Source organism: Oryctolagus cuniculus, chromosome 17 (assembly GCF_964237555.1).
Source record: "Oryctolagus cuniculus chromosome 17, mOryCun1.1, whole genome shotgun sequence".
Taxonomy (NCBI): Eukaryota; Metazoa; Chordata; class Mammalia; order Lagomorpha; family Leporidae; genus Oryctolagus; species Oryctolagus cuniculus.
Window position 1 is genome coordinate 45,385,889 of NC_091448.1, and position 24,651 is coordinate 45,410,539.

Here is a 24,651-nt window from a genome sequence, read left to right on the forward strand (position 1 = left end):
GTAACAAGTGTTGTTTCACTAGATGTATATATTGTATGTTCAAATCAGAGTAAGCACATTAAATACTTATAATTTCTTTATGGTAAAAACATTAAAATATGTAGTATATTATTGTTATTTCTAGTCATCCCACTGAGCAATAGAATACCAGCATTTCTTTCTCCTATCTAATTGTAACTTAGATATATATTTTTAAACTGGAATTTATTGGCAAATCTTTCTTTCAAATAAATAAATAAGTAAACCTTAAAATCAATCATTATAAGGACTATATAAATTTAAAGTTGATGGTGATAATTTTTGATTAACTGAACAGAGCAAAGCAAACACAACGGTAGACTTCAGCTGTGCCTGAAAAGTTATGTTCTTGGACTTTCCAGATACATAAACTAATATATTCCATTTTCAATTTAAACTATGAGAAGTGGATTTGTATTGCTCAAAAACAAGGGGCCTTTCATAACATCTCCTTCTTGTGTGCTCTAGGAGGATGTCTCTGTGTGCAGCCCACACTTGAGGGCAGGGGACTGATGCTCTATCACCTTGAGGGCAGAGTATCTGTTTAAGTTACTCAGAACACTTCTGCACAGATTTGCCTATCCTTTCCCATCTATTTATTTACAGTAGGGTTTTTTATTTGCTTGTTCATTTGTTTTTTTTGAGTACTTCCTTCCTTTACAAGATGCTGTAAGCTTATCTTGTATCTTCTTATCCCAGTCCTACTCTCAGCCATTTTCCACTGATTTTTTTAACTGGATGATAAAATTAGAAACTAAGATTGGAGCACTAGATTTCCAAGTTTTCTCAACTTTTAAAAAATAATATTTCTAGCATTCTTTAACTTTCTTCTAGTTTCTCTGCTTTGAGGATATTAATGATAATTCCTTAGAGAACCCTTACATTTACCCTATTAATAGCATTTCCTTGGATGCTATTAGTTATTGCATTTGTTGAATTTAGTAATGGAGATGGTTTTCCTTAAATAGTCCTTAATCTTATATGTATGTGTTTACATTTGCATTTGTGATTGCCTGTTTGCTTTCTTGTGGACAAAGTTTCTGTTTTTTTGAATACTGGGGCCAGGTGAAGGAGAGGTTAAGAGAAGACACTGAGGCCGGCGCCGCGGCTCAATAGGCTAATCCTCCGCCTAGCGGCGCCGGCACACCGGGTTCTAGTCCCGGTCGGGGCACCGGATTCTGTCCCGGTTGCCCCTCTTCCAGGCCAGCTCTCTGCTGTGGCCAGGGAGTGCAGTGGAGGATGGCCCAGGTGCTTGGGCCCTGCACCCCATGGGAGACCAGGAAAAGCACCTGGCTCCTGGCTCCTGCCATCGGATCAGCGCGGTGCGCCGGCCGCAGCGCGCCGGCCGCGGCAGCCATTGGAGGGTGAACCACCGGCAAAGGAAGACCTTTCTCTCTGTCTCTCTCACTGTCCACTCTGCCTGTCAAAAAAAAAAAAAAAAAAAAAAAAAGAGAAGACACTGAAATTTGTTAATTCATTTTCTGTGTCTATGGGCCTCCTACCTCCCTAGCCCAGACATCTATACCACTGTATTCCAGGGCAGGGATGAATGCTTCTTATTTTCTTCTTCTCCTCCTTCTCCTCGTCCTCCTCTTCCTCCCCCTCCCCCTCCTCCTCCTTCCTCTCCTCTTTCCCCTCCTGCTCCTCCTTGCCCTCCTCCTCCTCCTCCTCCTCCTCCTCCTCCTCCTCCTATTTATCTGTTTGAAAGTAAAAGTTACAGAGAGAGAGAGAAAGGGAGGGAGAAAGAGAAAGACAAAGAGATCTTCCACCTGCTGGTTCATTCCCTTAGATGGCCGCAACTGTTAGTGCTGGGTCAAGAGCATAGGAGCCAGGAGACTTCATCTAAGCCTCCCACACGAGTATGGGGCCCAAGGACATGGGCCATCATCTACTGCTTTCCCAGGCCATTAGCAGGGAGCTGGATCAGCAGTGGAGCAGCCAGGATATGAACCAGTGCCCATATGGGCTGCTGGAATTGCAGGCTGTGCCACAGTGCTTGCTGACCCTGGTGAGTGCTTCTTGTGTCTGATGATTAGCTCAAATGCGAATGAAGATGCACAAAAAGGCGCATCATTTACCTGCTGTAATCCTCTAAACTTAGGGTGCCTCAGAGCTGCTCCTAAATTTCACAGTAATTTTTGTCCTATATCTTTTTAGTCCTATAGTTTCTTCAGTCAGTTGACTCACAACTTCCTTATAGTTTTCAGAGATTCTCAAAATTTCTGACTACTAAAATTCCTCCTTTATGATTGTCAGAATTATTTTTCTACTTGTATTTTTTATTTATCTAAAAATATTTTTATTCATTTTCTTTGACTTATTTTATGTATTTGTTTTCAGAAACCCTTGTGTTGAGGGCTGACTTTCAGTAGATTGCAGCAAAAGAGTTGATGTCCTGTGTACAAAACCCCTTATTATTTTCATCTAATTTGAAAGGTAGAGTGACAGTATGAAAGAGGGCACATATGTGTGCGATAGAGATCTTTCATCTTCTGGCTCACTCCCAAATGCCTGCAGCAGCCAGTGTTGGACCAGGCCAAAGCCAAGAGTGCAGAACTCCATATGGGTCTCCCACATGGGTGGCAAGGGCCCAAGTACTTGGGCCATTATCCACTGTCTCCCAGGATATGTTATTAGGAATTAGGAAGTCAGAAGCAGAGGTGGGACCTGAACTCAGGTACTCTGATATGGCATGTGGGTGTCCCAAGCCGAGGCTTAACATGCTGTGCCACAATGTCCATCCCTGCCAGAAATTTTTTTAAGATTTATTTATTTGAAAGGCAGAGAGAGAGAGAGAGAAAAAAAAAGAGATTTGCTGATTCTCTTTTCAGATGGCTGCAGCACAGGGGCACAGTCCAGGCAAAAGCCAGGAGCCTGGAACTCCATCAGTACTTGATTAATGATCTGTTGCTCTCCCAGGCACATCAGCAGGAAGTGGTGCTGCCAGAATTTGAACCAGTGTGGGATGGGATATGGCATAGCAAGTGGCAGCTTAACCTACCTAACCACAACTGACCTTCCTGCCAGAATTCTCATGCATAGGTTCACACACACACACACACCCCTTTCCTATCATTTCTAGAGATTTTGGTAAAGAGGGTATATAGGTCCCTGTTCTCAGTCCACCATCTTGGTCTGGTATCTCCATCCTGCATTTTAAAAATGTTGACATGAGGCCGGCGCCGCGGCTCACTAGGCTAATCTCCGCCTTGCGGTGCCGGCACACCGGGTTCTAGTCCCGGTCGGGGCGCCGGATTCTGTCCCGGTTGCCCCTCTTCCAGGCCAGCTCTCTGCTGTGGCCAGGGAGTGCAGTGGAGGATGGCCCAGGTGCTTGGGCCCTGCACCCCATGGGAGACCAGGAAAAGCACCTGGCTCCTGGCTCCTGCCATCGGATCAGCGCGGTGTGCCGGCCGCAGTGCGCTGGCCACGGCGGCCATTGGAGGGTGAACCAACGGCAAAAGGAAGACCTTTCTCTCTGTCTCTCTCTCTCTCACTGTCCACTCTGCCTGTCAAAAAAAAAAAAATGTTGACATGAAAGAGGCTAGAAAAATGAGTTGGAATGGGTGACAGTGCTGTGACATAGCAGATAAAGCCACTACCTGTGGTGCCAGCATCCCATATGGGCACCAGTCACGTCTCGTCAGCTCTGCTTCCAATCCAGCTCTCTGCTAATGCACTTGGGAAATCAGTGGAGGATGGCTGAAGTCCTTGGGCCCTTGCACCTGTGTGGGAGACCTGAAGAAGCTCCTGACTCCTGACTTCAGATTGGCCCAGCTCTGACTATTGTGGCCATCTGGGGAGTGAAGCAACAAATGGAGGATATCTCTGTCTGTCTCTGTCTCTGTAACTCTGCCTTTTTTTTTTTTTTTAAGATTTATTTATTTATTTGAAAGTCAGAGTTAACACAGAGAGGAGAGGCAGAGAGTGAGAGAGAGGTTTTCCATCCCCTGGTTCACTCTCCAATTGGCCGCAACAGCCAGAGCTGTGCCAATCTGAAGCTAGGAGCCAGGAGATTCTTCCAGGTCTCTGATGCGGGTGCAGGGGCCCCAGGACTTGGGCCATCTTCTACTGATTTCAAAGGCCATAGCAGTAATTCTGCCTTTCAAATAAATACATAAATCTTTTTAAAAAATGAATGGGAAGAAATATATTTAAATATATTAAAACATGTGTGGTAGACTCTCCGATGCTTACTGAGTACACATTTCTCCACCTTTTTGCCTGCCAACTAAACAAAAATTGTGTGGCAAATTGAAATAATTTTGTATCAGAGAAATTTGATAGAAACCTTGATCATCAAGAAATAAATTATGACTGCACAGAACCATTTATAGTAATCCCATTTCCATTTATCAATGATTAGTCTAGGGATGGGGATTTAACCTAGTTAGAGTCAATGCAATGTAAAGAGGGGCCTTAGAGCAGAGTCTGGGGTCTTCTCTTGGATAATGAAGCAGGGCCTCCAGGGAAGACCCTTGTGTGCTCAGTCTTTTTCCTCCTGTAAGGAGGAGGTGATGCATGGAGTTGTACAGCCATTACGTGATCGTGAAGTACAAGCACAAAAAGTTAATGAAGAACAATAGAAACAGGCTAGGTACTTAATAAGGACTTCTGATTAGGTCAACAATAAATGCTGTTATGGTTAAAGGGAGTCTTGTCTGATTTTCTGTCACTTCCAGCTGATGGTATTATTTTTTGCATTTGATGTAAAAAACTAAAAATAATATTCTAAAGTCACATAGATTAAGATCTAATTCTAATATTTCTTGCATTTCACCTTTCTTTTTTTCCCTCCTAGAATTAACCCCTGAGGAGCAGCCAACAACTTCAGTTGATTCAATAAAGGACCCTCATACTAGAGTCTCAGGGAATATTGCAGTCAGAAAGCCTGCAAAAGTGATTTTGGGTTTAGATGAAAGTGAACAGACATCACAGCTAGAACAACCATGGAAGAAAAATCTGTTTGAAAGAGTGGAAGCAAGAGCCCAGGCAATGCAGCAGAAAATAATAGATAAGGATAATCTGAAGAAGGAACTAGAGAAAAAGGCTGAAAAAATACTCCCTAAAGATAATTTGGCCAAAGAGTGGTTTAACACTGAGAGCTTGACACTGAATACTCGTGTATATTTGCTTGACAAACTTCTACCCACCTTAGTTCCTGCTGTGGAACAAATGTTAACACAAATGGAAAAGAAAAAGCTTCAAACAGAAGCTGACATTCCAACCAAGTTTGATCCAATCAATCATTTGGGGGAATATTTAATGAGAAACAATCCTCATTATATCAAAGATCAAGGAATGTCTGGTTACCAGAGGGTGATGAGAGATGTCACTGAAGACCTGAAGATACATGTTCCTGACACTGTCTGCAACAGGTACAATCTGTCATATTTTCAACTGATGACCTGTCTCCTTATACTGAAAAGCTAGAGTAGTAATGTAGTCACACAAACAAGACATAAAAGAAGTGACTGCATAGTTATTCAAAACATGTAGTCATTGAGCTACTACTATGTTTTCATTTCTTTTGCGGCACTGTGAAGACTAATGAAGTTCATTAAATAAGTTCCTTGTCTTCATGAATTTAATTATCTCACCAGGGCTCTAATTATATGTTTATTGGTTTATTTATTTGTCCATCTGCACTAGAAAGTGAACTGTTATATAGTTGGGACTTTTAAAAAACTTAACTTTAACTTTCCAGATAGTAGGCAACACATTTACCGCATTCAAAAGCTAAAATGTGTAGAGTTACACAGTGAAAAGTTTCCCTCTCATTTTGTTTTAAAGATTTATTTATTTATTTGAAAGTCAGAGTTACACAGAGAGAGGAGAGGCAGAGAGAGAGAGGTCTTCCATCCAATGGTTCACTCTCCAATTGGCCGCAATGGCCAGAGCTGTGCCAATCTGAGGCCAGGAGCCAGGAGCTTCTTCCAGGTCTCCCACGTGGGTGTAGGGGCCCAAGGACTTGGGCCATTTTCTACTGCTTTCCCAGGCCATAGCAGAGAGCTGGATTGGAAATGGAGCAACCAGGTCTCCAATTGGCGCTCAAATGGGATACCGGTGCTTTAGGCCAGGGCTTTAACCTGCTGCACCACAGCACTGGCCCCCTTCCCTCCCATTTTTTTTTTTTCATGTTTTTATTTTATTTATTTGAAAGTTAGAGTTACAGAGGCAGAGAGAAATATCTTTCATCTGCTGGTTCACGCCCCAAATGGCTGCAATAGCCAGGGCTGGGCCAGGCCAAAGCCAGGAGCCAGGAGCTTCATCGGGGTCTCCCACGTTGGTGCAGGGGCCCAAGCAGTTGGGCCATCTTCTGATGCTTTCCTAGGTGCATTAGCGGGGAGCTGGATTGGAAATGGAGCAGCAGAGACACAAACCAGCGCTGATATGGGATGCTGGCATTGCAGGTAGTGGCTTAACCTGCTACACCACAGCGCCGGCCCCTTCCCTCTCATTTTTATCCTCATCTACACAGTATTCCACCTCTGCTGTAGGTAAACACTATTCTTAGTTTTCTGTGAGTTCTTATAGTTTCTTTATAGACACATAAGCTAATATAAATATGAATTCTGATTTTTTTTCTTTTACACAAAAACATGTGATATGAGTTATAGATATTTCCCTGTCTTTATCTACTATTTATTTATCTTTTGTCATGCAGAAAACTTTATTTCTGTGTAGCTGAATTTAATTTTTATGGTATCCAGAGTTTGAGTCACTGTTACCTTTTTTAAAAAAAGTTATATATATTTTTATTTATTTGAAAGTACTTGAACTATCAACTGCTGCCCTCCAGGGTGTACATTAGCAGGAATCTGTAATTGAGAGTAGAACCAGGACACAAACCCAGGCACTCCGCTGTGGGATATGGGCATCCCAAGTAGCATATTAGCTAGTATGCCACACACCCCACACCACCCAGTTACCTTTCAAAATATTAAAAGAATCGTCTCATGTTTTCTTCTGGAATTATTGCGATTTTAACTTTTATTTTAAATATTGATTCATTAGGAATTCATCCTAGCCTACTGTAATATATAAAATATGGATTCAACTTCAACCTTTTCCAAACAGCTACTTAGTAGTCCTAATAAAATTTGTTAGTAGTTTATCTTTGCCCTAATTGTTTGAGATGTACCTTTATTATTAAATATTTGCATATTTGGAGTATGTTTCTGATTTTTCTATCTTATCTGTTGGTATATCTCCTTTTCAAGCACTAGTACTACGCTGCTTTAATGATTGAGACTTTAAAATACATTTCAATAAATCTGACAGTATTGGTCCCCTTTTTGCTCTTACTTTCTTTCGGATGTCTCCTGGTTATTCTTGTATGTGTAATCATTTATGTAAACTTCAGAATTAACTTTTCTTGGGGTTGGAGCTGTGGTGCAGTAGGTTAAGAACACTTGCATCCCACGTCAGAATGCCTTGGACTGAGTTCTACCTCTGCTTCCCATCCAGTTCCTGCCAATGGATATAAGCAGCAGATGATGGTTCATGTACTTGGCTTCCTATCACTCTTGTGGAAGACCTAGATGGAGTTCCTGGCTCACAGCTTTGGCCTGGCCCAGCCTCAGCTATTGTGAGCACTTGGAGAATGAACCAGGAGATGGAAAATCTCTGTTACTCTCTCTCTCCCTCCCTCCTTTCCTCTCTCTGATGATCTGCCTTTCAAATAAAAAATAAATAAATAAATAAACTTTAAAGAACAATTAAATTGTCTGGGGGGAAGAATGGGCGAAAGAAAGCCAAAACAAACGTTAGAGGAATTTTAATTGAAATACAATATCTGGGCCGCGGCTCAATAGGCTAATCCTCTGCCTGCGGCACTGGCACACCAGGTTCTAGTCCTGGTCGGGGCGCCGGATTCTGTCCCAGTTGCTCCTCTTCCAGGCCAGCTCTCTGCTGTGGCCAGGGAGTGTAGTGGAGGATGGCCCAAATGCTTGGGCCCTGCACCCCATGGGAGACCAGGAGAAGCACCTGGCTCCTGGCTTCGGATCAGTGCGGTGCACCTTCTGCAGCCATTGGGGGGTGAACCAACAGAAAAGGAAGACCTTTCTCTCTGTCTCTCTCTCTCTCACTGTCCACTCTGCCTGTCAAAAAAAAAAAAAAAAAAAAAGAAAAAGAAAAAAAAAAGAAAAAAATACAATTATCTGTTAATTCAGAAAATGAACATCTTTAATAGTGATCCGTGTTTCCTTTTTATTATTTTAAATTTCTGCTTATTGTCATTTTATTAGGAAGGCAGAGGGACAGAAAGAGAGCAGATGGACAGAGAAGTATCTTCCATCTGCTGGTCTACTCCCCAAATTCCAGCAACAGCCAGGGCCGGGCCATGCCAAAGCCAGGGGCTGGAACTCATCTAAGTCTCTCATGTGGATGACAGGGACACAAACACTTAAGCCGTCATCTGCTGCCTCACAGAATATACATTAGGAAGCTGGATCAGAAGCAGAGTAGCCAGGACTCAAACCAGGCACTCAGATATAGAACGTGGGCAACCCCATAGCCCAGCCTGATCCCTGTGCCAAATGTTCATCTCTGACCAGTGTTTCTGAGAATGTGTCTTTCCATTTATTCATTGCATTTTGTATACATTAGTGTTGTATTAAAGTTCTTTCATATAGGTTTTTTGTTAGGTTTTTTACTAGTTGCTTTGTCATTTTCTTTTTGTTGCTTTTGTAAGTGGATCTTTCTTCTTTCATTACATTTTCTATCAGGATATAGCCTGAAGACATGAAAACTATTAATTTCTATATTTTGTGCTGTGCTATCTAATTGATTTCCCTCATAATAAAATTTTAGATGATTTCTTGGGTTTTCTGGTGTGGCAACCATATTAACTGCAAATGGTAGTTTTCCTTCTCCTTTCTTTTCAACTTTTACACTAACACGTTTCTTTTACTTGTTGTGTTGGCTTTTACCTCCAATACAGTATTAAATAATAGTGCTTATTTGGGTATCCTTGTCTTGCTTATGGTTATAGTAGAAATATATCTTGTCTTGTTTCTTCACCATAAGCAGTTCTTAAAATATATTACTTTTATTCCGTTTGGATCTGAAAAACACACTTTCATCACAAGAGGAAAAATAAATTCTATATTATAGAATGATTTTTAAAAATCAAGTCTGATTGTTGATCTTGTCAAATCCCTTTCCAGCGCCTATGGAGATGATAATTTGATTTTCACTTTAGATCCATTAGTGAAGGATTTATTAGATTTCCTGATAGGAACTACCTTGGAGTTCCAGGAATCCCACTTCGTTGCTGTGTATTTGGTTACACTGGATATATTTCCTACTAGTAACAATAAATCTTTCTTTTAACTACAGATATTCAGAATTTATGCATATTAAATTTTTTTTGTTTGGGTGTTTAACCCTTTTAATTTTTATTTTAATGTATTTCAAACAACACAGCAAAGTAAAAAGAGTTCAATGAGCACACATAAATTTAATAGTTTTTAACATTTTGCCATATTTGTTTCATATGTAAATATCACACACACATACTATTTTTCTTGAAGGCAGATTTGTCTGCAAGAAGCATGGGAATGTACATATCTCTTTCATATGCTGACTTCATTTTCTCTGGACATATTCCCAGAAGTGGGGAAGCTGGGTCTTATGGAGGATCTATTTTTAGTGTTTTGAGAAATTACCATACTGTTTTCCACAATGGCTATACTAATTTGATTCCTACCAACAGTATATTATTGTTCCCTTTTCTCTACATCCTCACCAACATTTGTTATTTTTTGACTTTCTGATAATAGCTATTCTAACTGGAATGAAATGTTACCTCATTGTGATTTTTAGTTTTATTTCCCTGGCATCTAGTGACACCATGCATTTTTTTTTTCATGTGTTCGTTAGCCATTTGTATTTCTTTTGAAAAAGGTCTACTAAGATTTTTTTTACATTTCTCAACTGGATTATTTGTTTTGTTGTTGAATTTCTTGAACTTCGTATATATTAATCTTTTATTGGATGTATAGTTTGAAAATATTTTCTCCCATTCTATTGGTTGTTTCTTTACTCTGTTGTTTGCTTTGCTATGCAGGAGCTTCTTGGTTTGATATAATCCCATTTATTGTCTGTGCTTTTGGAGTCTTATCCAAAAAATTGTTGCCTATGCCAATACCTTGGAGTGTTTCCCCCATGTTTTCCTCTAGTAGTTGCTTTTTTTTTAATTTAATGAATGCGTTTTTTTCATAGATACAACTTTAGGAATACATTGATTCTTTTCCCCATACCACTCCCCCAACTCCCATCCCACCTCCCTCTCCCTCTCCCATCTCCTTCTTCATTATGGTTCATTTTTAGTTTGACTTTATACACAGAAGACCAACACCATGCTAAGCATATACTTCAACAATTTGCACCCATGCACACACACAACATATAGAGCACAGTTTGGGTACAAAATTTGCAGTCAATTCTCATAGTACAACTCACTAGGGACAGAGGGGAGCAAGTGCACAGTGACTTTTGTTGTTTCTTTAACAATTAACATTTTTATTTATGATGTCTGTGATCACGTGAGGCTTTTGCCATGGGCTGCCAGGGCTATGGAAGCCTTCTATGACCATAGACTCCATCGGCATTTGGACGTGGCCATAAGCAAAGTGGATGTTCTCTCCTCCCTTCAGAGCCTTGGCTTTCCATGCCTGAAATGCTCTCACAGCTTTCATCTAGACCCGGAAGCCTCAAGGGTTGATTCTGAGGGCAGATGTTATTTACAGTGAATGTCATTCTAGGAGTCTGCTGTGTGGACTGCTTCCCATATTGGACTTTCCCTCCTTTTTAATTCTTTTATTTTACCAGATACTTCATGTTATTTATATGATCATTTTACACTTAAACCCATCCCTATGTTAACTTTGACAATTAATATGATCATTTTAACAGTTAGGATGGCATTTAAATCACTGATTTTTATGGGTCCTCTAGTAGTTTCATAGTTTCAGGTCATACATTTAGATCTTTGACCCATTTAGAGTTGATTTTTTTTATAGGGTATGAAGTAGCAGTATTGTTTTAACCTTTAGCACGTGGAAGTCCAGTTTTTCCAACTTCATTTATTGAAGAGACTGCCCTTTATCCAGTGAATTTTCTAAAAAGGTTTATTTATTTAAAAGGCAGAGTGACAGAGAAAGAGAGACAGAGGGAAGGAGATTTTCCATCCTCCATCCCCTGGTTCACCCCCAAATGATTGCAATTGACAGGGCTGGGCCAGGCTAAAACCATGAGCCTGGAACTCCCTCCTAGTCCTTCACATGGGTGGTAGAGGCCCAAGTACTTAGGCCATCTTCCCAGGTGCATGAGTAGGGAGCTGGACTAGAAGTGGAGCAGCCAGGACTCAAACTGGTGCTCCAATATGGGATACTGATGTCATAAGTGGCTTAACCATTGTACCACAAGGCCAGCCCCCAGGGAATGTTTTTTAGCACCTTTGTTAAAAATAAGTTGGCTACAGATACATGGATTTACTTCTGATGTTTCTATTCTGTTCCATTGGTCTACACATCTATCTTCATGCCAGTACCATGCTGTTTTGGTTGTAATAACAACCTTATGGTATATCTTGGAGTCTGATATTGTGATGGCTCTGGCTTTGTTTTTATTATTCAAGAGTGATTAGGCTATTTGGGGGTCTTTTTTGTTCCCATATGAAATTTTAGAGGCCAGCATTGTGGCACAGCAGGTTAAACTGCTACTTGTGATGCCAGAATCCCATAGAAGTGCCAATTGGAGTTCCAACTGCTCCACCTCCAATCCAGCTCCCTACTAATGCACCTGGGAAAGCAACAGAAGACAGCCTAAGTACTTGGGCCTCTGCCACTCCTGTGGGAGAAAAGGATGGAGTTTTGAGCTCCTGGCTTTGGCCTGACCCAGCCCAGAAACGTCGTGGCCATTTGGAGAATAAACCAGAGAAGGGAAGATCTCTCTCTCCCTCTCACTTTCTGTAGCTTTGCCTTTCAAGTAAATAAAAATAAATCTTGAAAAAAAATTTTTTTATAATCCTGTGAAGCATATCATTGGTATTTTTATGGGGTCTGCATTAAATCTGTACATCACTTTGGATAGTATGGAAATTTATATGACTCTTATAACCCATAAGCATGGATGAACTTTGCATCTTTTTGTCTTTTTCAATTTCTTTCATTGGTGTTTGTAATTTTCATTGTAGAGATCTTTCACATCCTAGGTTAAATTTATCCTAAGATATTTAAACTTTTTGTTGTCATTGTCAACAGAATTGCTCTTGTAAGTTCTTTCTCAGCAGGATCATTGTTAACATATAAAAATTTTACTCGTTTTTGTTTGGTGATTCTGTATCCTACAACATTGCTGAATTCATTGTATTGATCCTAATAGGCTGTTGGTTCCCATATGTATAGAATCATGTCATTTGCAAACAGAGATAATTTGACTTCCTCCTTTCTGATTTGTATACCTTTCATTTCTCTCTCTTGCCTAATGACTCTGGCTAAAACTTCCAGAACTATACTGAGTAAGAACGAGAAGAAGGGACATCCTTGGGTGGTCCTATATCTTAGTGGATATGCTTCCAGCTTTTTCCTCTTCAATATGAATAGCCTTTATTATACTGAAGTATGTTCTTTTCATACCTAATTCATTCAATTTTTTTGAAAAATTTTTAAGTTATAATTTGAAACATTTTAATCAGTTATATAGTTGTTTATGTATTTATTTATTTACTGCAAAAGGCAGAGAGACAGAGAGCTCTCATCTGCTGGTTCACTCCCCAAATGCCTATAGCAGCCATGCTGGGTCTCCTATATAGATGGCAGGGCAGAATTACTTAGCCATCATCTGTCACTTCCCATGGTGTACATTAGCAGGAGGCTATAATCAGGAGCAGAGCTGGCACTTGAACCAAGCACTCCAGTTTGGGATGCGGGCATCCCATGTGGAGTCATAAGAGCTGCTCCAAACACCCACTCCCATTTTTTCTTTTTTATGCCCAAATTGCCCCCAAACTTTGCTTTTGTACTCTTCTACTGATTCTCTTTTAGTCTTTTAAGGCTTTGTGTATTTTTTTTTTTAAGGATTCCTGGCTCCTTTTAATGGAGATCATTCATCTGGGAGCTGAGAGTGCTCCTAAGTGTTGTATTGTTATTGCCTCTAGGCCCTTCAGGAATAAGAAATAAAATTTTTAAAAAGGTTTATTTATTTATTTATTTGAAATGCAGAATTACATAGAGGGAGACAGGGAGAAAGGAGAGAGAGAAGGAGAGAGAGAGAGAGAGAGAGAGAGAGAGAGAGAGAGAGAAAGACCTGGAAGAAGCTCCTGGCTTTGGATTGACTCAGCTCCAGCCATTGCAGCCACTGGGGAGTGAACCATTGGATGGAAGACCTCTTTCTCTCTCTCTCTCTTTTTCTGCCTCTCTGTAACTTTGCCTTTCAAATAAATAAATTAATCTTTTTTAAAAAAACAATGAGTTTCTATTGCAAATTTTTTTTTTGACAGGCAAAGTTAGACAGTGAGAGAGACAGAGAGAAAGGCCCTCCTTCCGTTGGTTCACCCCCAAATGGCCACTACGGCCAGCACGCTGCGCTGATCTGAAGCCAGGAGCCAGGGGCCTCCTCCTGGTCTCCCATGCGGGTACAGCGCCCAAGGACCTGGGCCATCCTCCACTGCCTTCCCGGGCCACAGCGGAGAGCTGGACTGGAAAAGGAGCAACCGGGATAGAACCCAGCACCCCAACCAGGGCTAGAACCTGGAGTGCCAGCGCCGCAGACGGAGGATTAGCCTAGTGAGCCGTGGCGCCGGCCTATATTGCAAATTTATATAAAAAAATTTCAATATTTTTATCAAAGTTCCTTGATTTTATATTAGTATTTCTTAAGAAAATACTGCTTTCTAATGACTTGACATAATTATTCATTTGGTTTATCCTGCAATTTACATAAAATAGCTTCAAAATAATATCAACAGCTCAACTAATAAAATACTAAATGAGGTTTTAAATTTATTTACAGCTTTTATTTGTTCTCTAAATATATCCATATCCATGTAAAAAAAGAAATCACACAAAAAATAGAAGAAATCTGGGGTTAAATTCTTTTATACTAGAGAAAATCCTTTTTAACTGTGACTAAAAGTCAAGAAAATACTGATAAATTGGATTACATAAAATTTAAAAGCTTTTTGCTCAGCATAATTGAGTCACAACTACTTAATTCTGCTGTTGTAGTGTAAAAGCAGACACAGACAATATGTTAATAAATGCACGTGGTTGTGTTTCAGTGAAACTTTATTTATAGGTAGTAAAATATGAATTTAATATGATCTTCACATGCCACAAATGTTATTCTTTTGATTTGAAAGAAAAAAAAAACTTTAAAAATGTGACAACCATCCTTAGCTTTTGAGCCATACCAAACCAGGTGGTGAGCCAGATATGACCCCTCAGGAGGCAGTTTGCTGATCCCTCATCTAAATGATATCTGCTAGGTCTCCTTCAGTTCTAAAAGACAAATAACACATTGAATCTCCAAATCCTTTACTGAATCTCCATATATTCCTTTGAATGTCTTCTGGTAATGGAGACCTTAGTAAAATTTACAGAGAAACAAAATTCTTTGTTACTTGTTTTAGTATCTTTCCTCTAGGGTAAACAACTAATTAGAATCTTTTTTAAAAATATTTTATTTATTTTATTTGAAAGGCAGAGTTACATAGAGGCTGAGGCATAGGGCTGGGGCAGGTCTTCCACCCGCTGGTTCACTCCCCAGATGGCTACAACGGCTGGAACTGAGCTGATCTGAAGCCAGGAGCCAGGAGCTTCTTCCCAGTCTCCCTTGGGCCATCTTCTACTGCTTTCCCAGGCCATAGCAGAGATCTGCATCAGAAGTGGAACAGCCGGGACTTGAACTGGCACCCATATAGGAATGCTGGCACTGCAGGGTGTGGCTTTACCTGCTAGGGCCGGCCCTGAATTAGAATCTTTAGAATCGTAACTCTTTTAGAATTAGGCAAATATTACATTACTCTAGAATAAAGTAAAATTTATGTACAGAATTGTTATCTTGTGTAAATATGTAACTTTTTTTGAAACAGTGTTGCGGGGCCAGTGCCGTGAGGCACTAGGTTAAATCTCTGCCTGTGCGCTGGCATCTCATATGGGTGCCAGTTCTGGTCCCAGTTGCTCCTCTTCCAGTCCAGCTCTCTGCTGTGGCCTGGGAGGGCAGTGGAGGATGGCCCAAGTGCTTGGGTCCCTGCACCTGCATGGGAGACCAGGAGGAGGCACCTGGCTCCTGGCTTCAGATCGGCGTAGCTCTGGCTCAGAACTACCTGGAGTGTTTGGTTAGAAATGCAGAGTCCTAGATTCTCAAATCTGAATCAGAAGCTCTAGGAATGCATTTACAACAATTTCCACAGGAGATTATTAGGCACATTAAAATTTCAAGACCAAATTAAAGAGAAACTAAATAATGAAGTTTTAGGACTAGTGAAAAGTTCCAGTTGCACACAGGAAGCAGTATCATTAAATTTAACAATAGCTTAAAGAACATTTCCGCTTATCATCTGTTCTTACAGAGCAATAAGTTAGATTTATTTAGATCCATTTCCAAGAAAAGATACATACAATTTGGGAACTGGTGTCAAGACTGTATATGTTTTGACAGATTCTTTCTCCTGTTAGAGTTATGTAAATCTCAAACAGTATACAAATGTCTAGGCATTTATCACATCTATAATAAGAACAGTAACAGACAGACTAAAACTACCATCTGGGTTCCATTTCTGACAAATGACATGATTAATCTGTTTCACTGACGTTTTTCAAACTGAGAGTTTGAATAGGTAGGGCCATTTGAAGATTGCTAATAGCTTTATTTTCTATTGAAGCAACTCTATGGTAGGAGTTTCATGAAAGAGTTAAAGTAATCAAAGATGCTTTGTTTGCCTGGATTACAGCTTTATCTCCCTCTGGCAAAAATCCAAGATCTGCTTGTCAACAGATGATGGTGTCAGGCATTTGTAGACTATTCAGACATCCTAAGGATGCTTTACAGCAGCATGTTCTGCTCCCAATGCCTGCTGACTTCATGCTTGTATACCAGCAATCTTAGTAAAAACAGTGCTGCTTTTAAATCCTCAGTACTTTACGTATCATTGTTGTGTTGTCCTCAATCCACTACGGATCCTCGGAGAAGTACACCTACTTTAGGAATAAGAACTTTTCCTTATTTATATTGGAGAGAAAAAAAGAAAAGAATTTTTTGTTTGGTTTGTTGAGACTTTATCCTCTGGGAGACAGGTGTTTGGCATGGTGGTTAAGATGCCATTGGGAATGGCTGCATCCCATATCTGTGTGCCTGGTTTCAAGAATTGGCTCCACTGCCAATTCAAATTTCCTGCTAATGAGCACTCTGGGAGGCAGCAGGTGATGGCTCAAGTATAGTTGGGTCCCTGCCATCCTGTGGGAGAGCTGGATTGAGTTACTGGCTCCTGGCTTTAGCCTGGCTCTTTTTTTTTTTTTTTTTTTTTTTTTTTTGGCTGTTGGCAGGCATTTGGGGGAGTGAAACAGTGGATGGCAAATCTCTCTTTGTCTGGCTCTCTCCTTCCCATCACCACTTACTCCCATGATCTGCCTGAACAGAAAGCTAGAGATAAGAGCCAGATCCAGGAATCATACCCAGGGATTCCAATGTGGACCATAGGCAATTTGACCAGAATCTTAACTGCTTGGCTAATTGCCTGCACCCAAAAATGGACTGTAATGCTTTCAAATAACTTTGTAAAACTGTTAAAAAAGTTTGTTTCTTTTGCTTTTATTCCTATTTTTTTAAGTTTGTTTTTTGTTTATTTGTTTTTAGTCTCTGCCTTCTGACTTGATTCCCCTAGTACTTGGAAGTGCCAATTTGATGGGTCATTACCACTTTACTGTGAACTGATAATGAAAAATATTTGCTTTTAAATCATAACCTGCTTCCGGTGGTGATTCTATATTTATATATGTTAAAATTCATACAGCTATGTGCCAGAAAGGGAATTTTTGCTGTATGATACATTTTTTAAGATTTATTTATTTTAAAGAGTTACAGAGAGAGGGAGAAACAGAGAGGGAGAGAGATCTTCCATCTGCTGGTTCACTTCTCATATTGCCACAACAGCCAGGGCTGGGGCAGGCCAAAACTAGGAGCCAGGAGATCCCTCCAAGTCTCCGATGTGGGTGCAGCGGCCCAAGAACTTGGGCTATCCTCTGCTGCTTTCACAGGAGCATTGGCAGGAACTGGACTGGAGGTGGAACAGCCAGGACACAAACTGGCACTGGTAGGAGATGCCAGCATTGCAGGTGGCAGCTTTACCCACTTTGCCACAATGTCAGCCCCTGTATGATATTTTTAAAATAAAAAAATTTAGTGTTGTGGCACAGTAGGTTAAGCTACCACCTGCGCTACCAGCATCCCATATCAGAGTGTCAGTTTGAGTGCCAGCTGCTCTGCTTCCATTCCAGCTTTCTGGTAATACGCCTGGGCAGGCAACAGTCAATGACCAAACTACTCGGGTCCTGCCACCTATTTGAGAGACCAGGAGAGAGTTCCTGACTCCTAGCTTTGGCCTGGCCCAGACCTGGCTGATGTGGCCATTTGGGGAATGATTTGGGAGATGAAAGCTCTCTCTGTCCCTCTTCCTACTCTCCCACCCCTGTCTGTAACTCTTCCTTTCAATAAATAAAGAAATCTTTTAAAATTGCTTGAACACTAAAAATAAAAATGAATATCATTAATGTCAGAATTTCAGATACTCCATTCCAGATAAGAAGACTCTATTATACTAAAATTTCCTCTCTTTTAACCATCAGTCTTTGTACCTAAATTTCCTAGAATAATAGTTCAAACAAGCCACAAGATCAATCTAAGACATGCAAAACAAAAAACTTTGGTCTTTTCCTGTGTGATTCATATTTACTTCTGCTGTGACAATGGCCCCTGTTCCTTAAGTCTGTTGGTTACTTCATAGTCATTTACAGGGTCTGTGCTGAAACTTGAGATACATTTTGGGCATTTTCCCAATGACCATTTTATTAATGCCTTTTGCCTTTCTCCACCAAGAGAAAGAATCACAAATAGTCCAAAGAATTACTTTTCTCTAACAGAGCTACACAGAAGACTGTCAGTATAAATGCTTAAGCATTTAAGCAAAATAAAATTAAAAGAGGACAGACATGGCCCTTGATTTTTTATAGTTCCTTGCAGATTAACTCATTTGCAATGTTCAAGGAACTTACGCAGACTTTGTGCCAAATTCATTGTGTATGTTTCTATCAGAATGTAATATCTGCAAAGGGTTCCCAAATTTACTTCAAAGCACTTACTTTTTGTGTTTCATTTTTTAAAAGCCTCAAAATGTCTCACTCATCCTAACAAGATGCCAGCACTAGATTTGGCAAGACAGAGGGAATGTTTCATCCTTGCTACGGGTCTTCCTCAGTTGCCAGGAGACAGGCTTCCTAGACAGCTGCCTGCTCATACTCTACACCAGCTGCCACCCCTTTCCTGAGCCAAACCCATGTGCTTCCTTGATGCTAAAAAACCCTGCAGGTGCTTCTCCACAGTGACATTAGTATATTGATCCTCTCATCAATGTGTGCTGACTAGTAGATTTTCTCAAGCCAGCCAAACAAATTATGCCAAAAGTGAGGGGATAAATCAGGGAAATAGTTTTTATAGTATATGAATGACTATTACACCCAATATATATGGTAGGAATTTATCCAAGCAGGTTCTACTTTTGTTCAGCCTGAAGCATGATTAGTTACATATCCTGTCTAAACCATACTCTCTGTGTATGTGTGTGTGTGTGTTCTGTTAGTTAAATACTTAGAGATTCAACTACTTATGGACTGAGAAATCATGATCTGCCTGGATGATATCCTAGTGTTCTACCCTCTTCCTTGCAACTTGTTGTTGAATGAATCCAGTCTACTTCAGTGGCATTGAACATTCCTAATATTATAGAGACTGATCTCCTGAGTAAAGTTACTTGGATACCTGGCGGAATGCCTGACAAAGTATGGTTGTCCTGGCATGGAAATACCTAAGACTATCCAAGATGACCAGAAGTTCTTGGGATTTGCTATGTAATTCTGTTGACTCATGTAAAAACTATCCAGTAAGGGCAGGTGTTTGGTGTAGTGGTTAAGAAACCGCTTGAGATGCCCACATCACATATTGGAGTGTTTGGGTTTAAGTCCTGACTCCTCTCTGTATTCTGGTTTGCTGCTAATGCATACCCTTGGAGGCAGCTGGTGATGGCCCAGGTGCTTGGACCCCTGCCACCCTTGTGGGAAACCTTGGTGGAGTTCTGGGCTCCTGGCTTCAGCTTGGCTCAGCCTCTGTGGGCATTTGGGGAGTGAATCAGCCGATGGAAGATCTCCGTTTCCTCCTAGTCTCTTGCTCTCACTTTCACTCTGCCTTTCAAAAGATGAAAATAAAGAAACATTTTTTTAAAAAATAAAATAAAATCCAGAGTGCCATCATTCTCCATCTAGATGTCCTTTCCTTCACTTACCTAGCTGGATAATTTCTCCCTGCCCTTTAAGAATCAGCTCAAGTGCTGCTTCCTCTGGGATACCTCCTGCGGCATTTGTTCTGCATTAGGTACTCTTTGTATTTCTGAAGCACATGTAGGCTCATGTCAGCCCTTAGCACATTGTAATGTGTTTGCTATTTACTACTCCATAGTCTCTTTGAAGACACAGAATAGTTTCACTCATACCTATATTTGAACACTGAGCACAGTGCTTGCATGGGTTTGGGCTCCATAAACAGCTGTTAGCTGAATGAGTAAAAAATTTGAATTTATTGAGGCATTTTCACTCTGTCAATCAGTATTTACTGCATAATTGTTGACTGTTCAATGTTGAGCTATACCTTATATGGAAAAATAAATTTAATTTTCATGAAGAATTTATGCACTCTAGTTGAAGAATATAATTAAAACAGTCAAATTTAACTTTTTTTTTTTTGACAGGCAGAGTGGACAGTGAGAGAAAGAGACAGAGAGAAAGGTCTTCCTTTGCCATTGGTTCACCCTCCAATGGCCGCCGCAGCCAGTGCGCTGCGGCCGACGCAACGCGCTGATCCAAAGGCAGGAGCCAGGTGCTTCTCCTGGTCTCCCATGCGGGTGCAGGGCCCAAGGACTTGGGCCATCCTCCACTGCACTCCCGGGCCACACAGAGAGCTGTCCTGGAAGAGGGGCAACCGGGACAGAATCCGGTGCCCCGACCGGAACTAGAACCCAGTGTGCCGGCGCTGCAGGCGGAGGATTAGCCTATTGAGCCGGCCAAAACATAGTCAAGTTTATCACAACAATTGTCCATATACACTTTCCCCATTTCCCACACACTTTTTTTTTTTTTCAAAGATGGTCCTGCCATCTTTTTTTTTTTTTTTTTTTTTTTTTTTTTGACAGGCAGAGTTAGACAGTGAGGGAGAGAGACAGAGAGAAAGGTCTTCCTTCCATTGGTTCACCCCCCCAAATGTCTGCTACGGCCAGCGCTGTGCCAATCCGAAGCAGGAGACAGGTGCTTCTTCCTGGTCTCCCATGTGGGTGCAGGCACCCAAGCACTTGGGCCATCCTCCACTGCCCTCCCGGGCCACAGCAGAGAGCTGTACTGGAAGTGGAGCAACCAGGACTAGAACCCCGGATGCCGGCGCTGCAGGCAGAGGATTAGCCTAGTGAGCTGCGGCGCCAGCCTCCCACGCACTTCTTAATCTATTCTGTCTGGCTCTTGTGTTATGTTTTCGCCAATAAATGACACTTAGGAAGATCACAATGACTTCGACACTGCTGGGCCCCGGAGAAAGTTTACAATCCTTGCCTTACTTGTCCTCTTAGCAGTATTCCGTGATGTTTACATTTCCATATTTTCCCTTTTCTTCCATGGTATCGCTTTCTAGTTTTCCTTCTACCTCTGTGTTTAGTCCTTCTCAGGGTCCTTTTCTGGTCCATTTTCTGCTGCCTGACCTCAAAATATTAAGGTTCCTAAAGGTCTGGGGCTTGGCCTTATTTCCTTATTCCTCTACAAGCCATCCTTGGGGGCTCTGATTTTAATACACGACTTCAGTTACCATCTGTACATCCGTGACTTTTAGGTGTATGTCTCTAGCCCAAACACCTTTTTTGAGCTCGTCAGCACATACAATTATCTGTTCAGCACTTGGGTGTTTCACAGGTGCCTCAGTTTCAACAAATCGTTGTCTTGTTGTCTTTATCCATCCGTCCAGGTCCTCAAGCCAAAACTGAAGGATTAACATTGATGCCCTTTGATTTCCCTACTTATTTCCAGTCTGTCTTGAAGTCTTGGCATTTAATCTCCTCTTCTCAAATCTGTTCATTTTTGACCTTGTCCCACTCTTCTCATCCTAGTCCTAGCTATCATCATTGGTCACCTGCACTGTTGCAATAGTCTCCTAATTGATATGTTTGAATCTGGTCTTACTCTCTTCCAATCTGTTCTTTCTTCACAGTGATAAATATCTGTGTGGGGAGCAACCCGGACTGGACTGAGTTACTGGAATTAAGACTTATTCTATGCATCTGCTCTCCCACAATATGGCGCTGGGAGAGAAGAAAACAGCTTCTACACAGCTGCCTCCAGTTCAGCCAATAAACTGTAGGACTTGCTCCTGATTGGAGGAGAGCAGCGTACTCGGCGTGTGGGCAGCTGAGTTAGGATTGGCGGAGGAGGACTATAAAGGAGGAGAGAGACGGCATGCACCAGGAACATCTAAGGGGAACACCTAAGGGGAACACCTGTGCAGCCCCCGAGAGAGCCGGCCGGCGGTGTGCCGCTCCCCTGCGGAAGTGGGGAATGTGGCCAGGGGGAACCGCCCTTCCACGGAGGTGGAAGGGATAGTACCCAACCCGGGAAGAACCAGCAGCAAACCCGGGGAGGGCCGAGCAGACGAAAGAACAGCGCAGGGTCCTGTGTCGTTCCTCCACGAAGAGGGGGAGCGACATATCTGTAGTTTTTTTTTTTGTTTGGTTTTTTTTTTTTTTTTTTTTTTAAGGCTGACCTTATCATGTTGTTCCCCAGTGTGAAAACTTTCAGTGGTATTCCTTTACTCTCAAAGACCAAAGACCAACTTAGTTAACTAGAGCTATAAGACCCTCCTGTGTGTATGGCCTGGTCCCTGCCCTTTTTTCTAGCTCTAGCTCTTTGTCTCATCACATTCTATACTGCAGGCCCACAAGATTTCTTTCAGTTCTTTGAGCATAGTATGCTGCTTTCTACCTCAGAGTCTTTACCTATGCCAGTCCCTCTGACGGTGTCATTCTTCTCCTCTTTTTTATCTTATTCTACCAATCCTTTAAAGTGCAGCTCAAATACCACTTTGTTGTGAAATTAGGCCAAGACTTTCCCTTATATGCTCTCAGAGCATCCTGTTTTTCCTTCTTTATGCTTATCACGGTTGTAATGGCTAAACTATGTCATTTTCACCATTGAATCCCCAGCTTCTAACACTACACATTGTGGATAATGTTCAGTTGGTTAAATAAATTAATTAACCTATCTATCCCCATCTGGCTTCTACCTTCAAGATGAAAATTTTCTTTTTCTTTTTGCCTTTTAGTTTTTGGTTTTAAATACATAAGATTATTATGAATTATGTCTTAATGCCTGATGCTGTAAAAGGGTCACCTCATTTTCATACTTTCCTTAATTTGGAGTAATTGAATGTTTAATTTTTAAATCTCTAGTATTTAATTTTGTAGTAGTTTAATTTTGAAAGCATTAGTATTTAATGAAGATGTTATGGTAAATTCTCTTCACCATTTTATAAAATTTCATGTAGACCTAATTTTTTAGGGTAATCATGATTAACCAATGACTTTGATTTTTCTTAAGTCATTAAATGTGGTTGGTTGGCTATTTCCAATAGCAGTGCAGGTAATTGGATTGCCACACAGTAGGCTTGCCTAGGCCCATTACCAAGATGGCAGTGGAAAGGCTCCCAAGTTCAATAAAAGAGACTAAGCCCCAATGTTCAAGAATTTTTCAGGGGCTGGTGTTGTGGCATAGCAGGTAAAGCCACTGCCTGTGACTCTAGCATCCCTGATGGGCACAGGTTCAAGTCCCAGCTGCTTTACTTTTGATCCAGCTCCCTGCTAATGCACCTGGGAAAAGCAGCAGAGGATGGCTCAGGTGCTTGTGTCCCTGCCACCCACATGAGAGACCTGGAAGAAACTCCTGGCTCTGGCTTCGACCTGGCCCAGCCTCCGCTGCTGTGGCCATTTGGAGAGTGAACCAGTGAATGGAAGGCCTCTCTCCCTCAGTAACTCTGCCTTTCAAATAAATAAATCTTAAAAAAAAAAAAACACTTTTCTACTTTCTGCTTGCACCCTATTTGCTACTGACAAGTCATATGTCCCCAGATAGACAGCAAGGATGGAGAAATAGGCTCTATTTCTTCATGAGATGGACTGCAAAGTTACCCTGCAGGCAGAGACACACATACAGGAATGGGAATAATTTGCAAACATTTTTACAACTTACCACATAAGAATTTCCTCCCTTTCCAGTCCCGTTAAATGTGGACTTATGCTTAGAATCTGTGTGTAGGTTATATCTACTCTATACTGCCCAAAGTTGAGAATTTTGGGTGATATAGAATTCTGATGAATGATATAAACATCATTCATGAGCTAACACAGGCTAAAGAAGAGAAATTTTATTCATTAGCTGAATGAGTGACACAATCAATTTAAAATCCATTTGGATTATATTTTGATCTCATGTACAGTGGCCCTGAAGCACAAAACTAGATTTAGTTTCTAAATGTGGGCATTGGTAAGTGGGAGGAAATGATGTCTGAGCTGAAACCTAAAGCCTGCAGAAGATCTAGTCAGGGAGGAAAATATTTTAAGCAGAAGGAAATATGACAGAAAACCAATTTTGTGGATCTATTTTTGTGTCACATGAGATACTGGAGATACTCAGTAGGTATCTCACAATACGATTTACTTACCATTTTTGACATAGGACCTTACAATTCATAAGGGCAGAATCTGTGGTAGGTGCCCAGTAATTTTTATAATGAGTGAGTGACAGGCTTAGTCAGTAGATATATGAATGATGAAAAAAAAGCTGAGTGAAAGACCCAGATACAGAATAGAAAGTCACAACGGAAGAACAGAAATTGAGAATTCCATACAGAGAGGGAGAGAGAGAAAGCAGTAGAGAGAAAAACACGAGGGGAATAGCAGAGTGAACGGCAGAAAAAAGGCTGCTTAGCTGTTGCATGAGGATTTAACACTTCCTTTAAAATACTAATTAATCTCCTAGCAGTTCAGATACAGGCTCTTCTGCACTATTAAACTGCTTGTCTGCTTTTATTTTCAAACTTCAATGTCTATTTTTGAAGACTTATTTTCCTAGAGAATTTTGAAGCCCATGTGTGAGCATAAAGTGATTAGATTTTAGTAGTTTCTTTTGGGTTATTAGAAGCATCCGATTTACATCCAAAAGTTCTGAAGATCTTTTTGTATTTCAAAATATGTCTAATAGTCTTAGTCTTTTCTTTGAAAGATAAAGGCCTGCCTCAAATATTGTTGGAAACAAGAATTGCACTTGAAACCAG

The 24,651-nt window shown here is 40.9% G+C and overlaps 1 protein-coding gene across 5 annotated transcripts in view; it reads left to right on the forward strand.

The window, feature by feature from the left end:
- EFCAB5 (EF-hand calcium binding domain 5) overlaps positions 1–24,651 on the forward strand; it is a 139,387-nt gene that overhangs the window by 19,452 nt on the left and 95,284 nt on the right. For all 5 annotated transcript variants that reach the window (XM_070061150.1, XM_070061149.1, XM_070061151.1 and 2 more), the window contains one exon: positions 4,817–5,393. In XM_070061150.1, the coding sequence (XP_069917251.1) occupies positions 4,817–5,393 (577 nt within the window). The remainder of the gene's footprint in view (positions 1–4,816; positions 5,394–24,651) is intronic.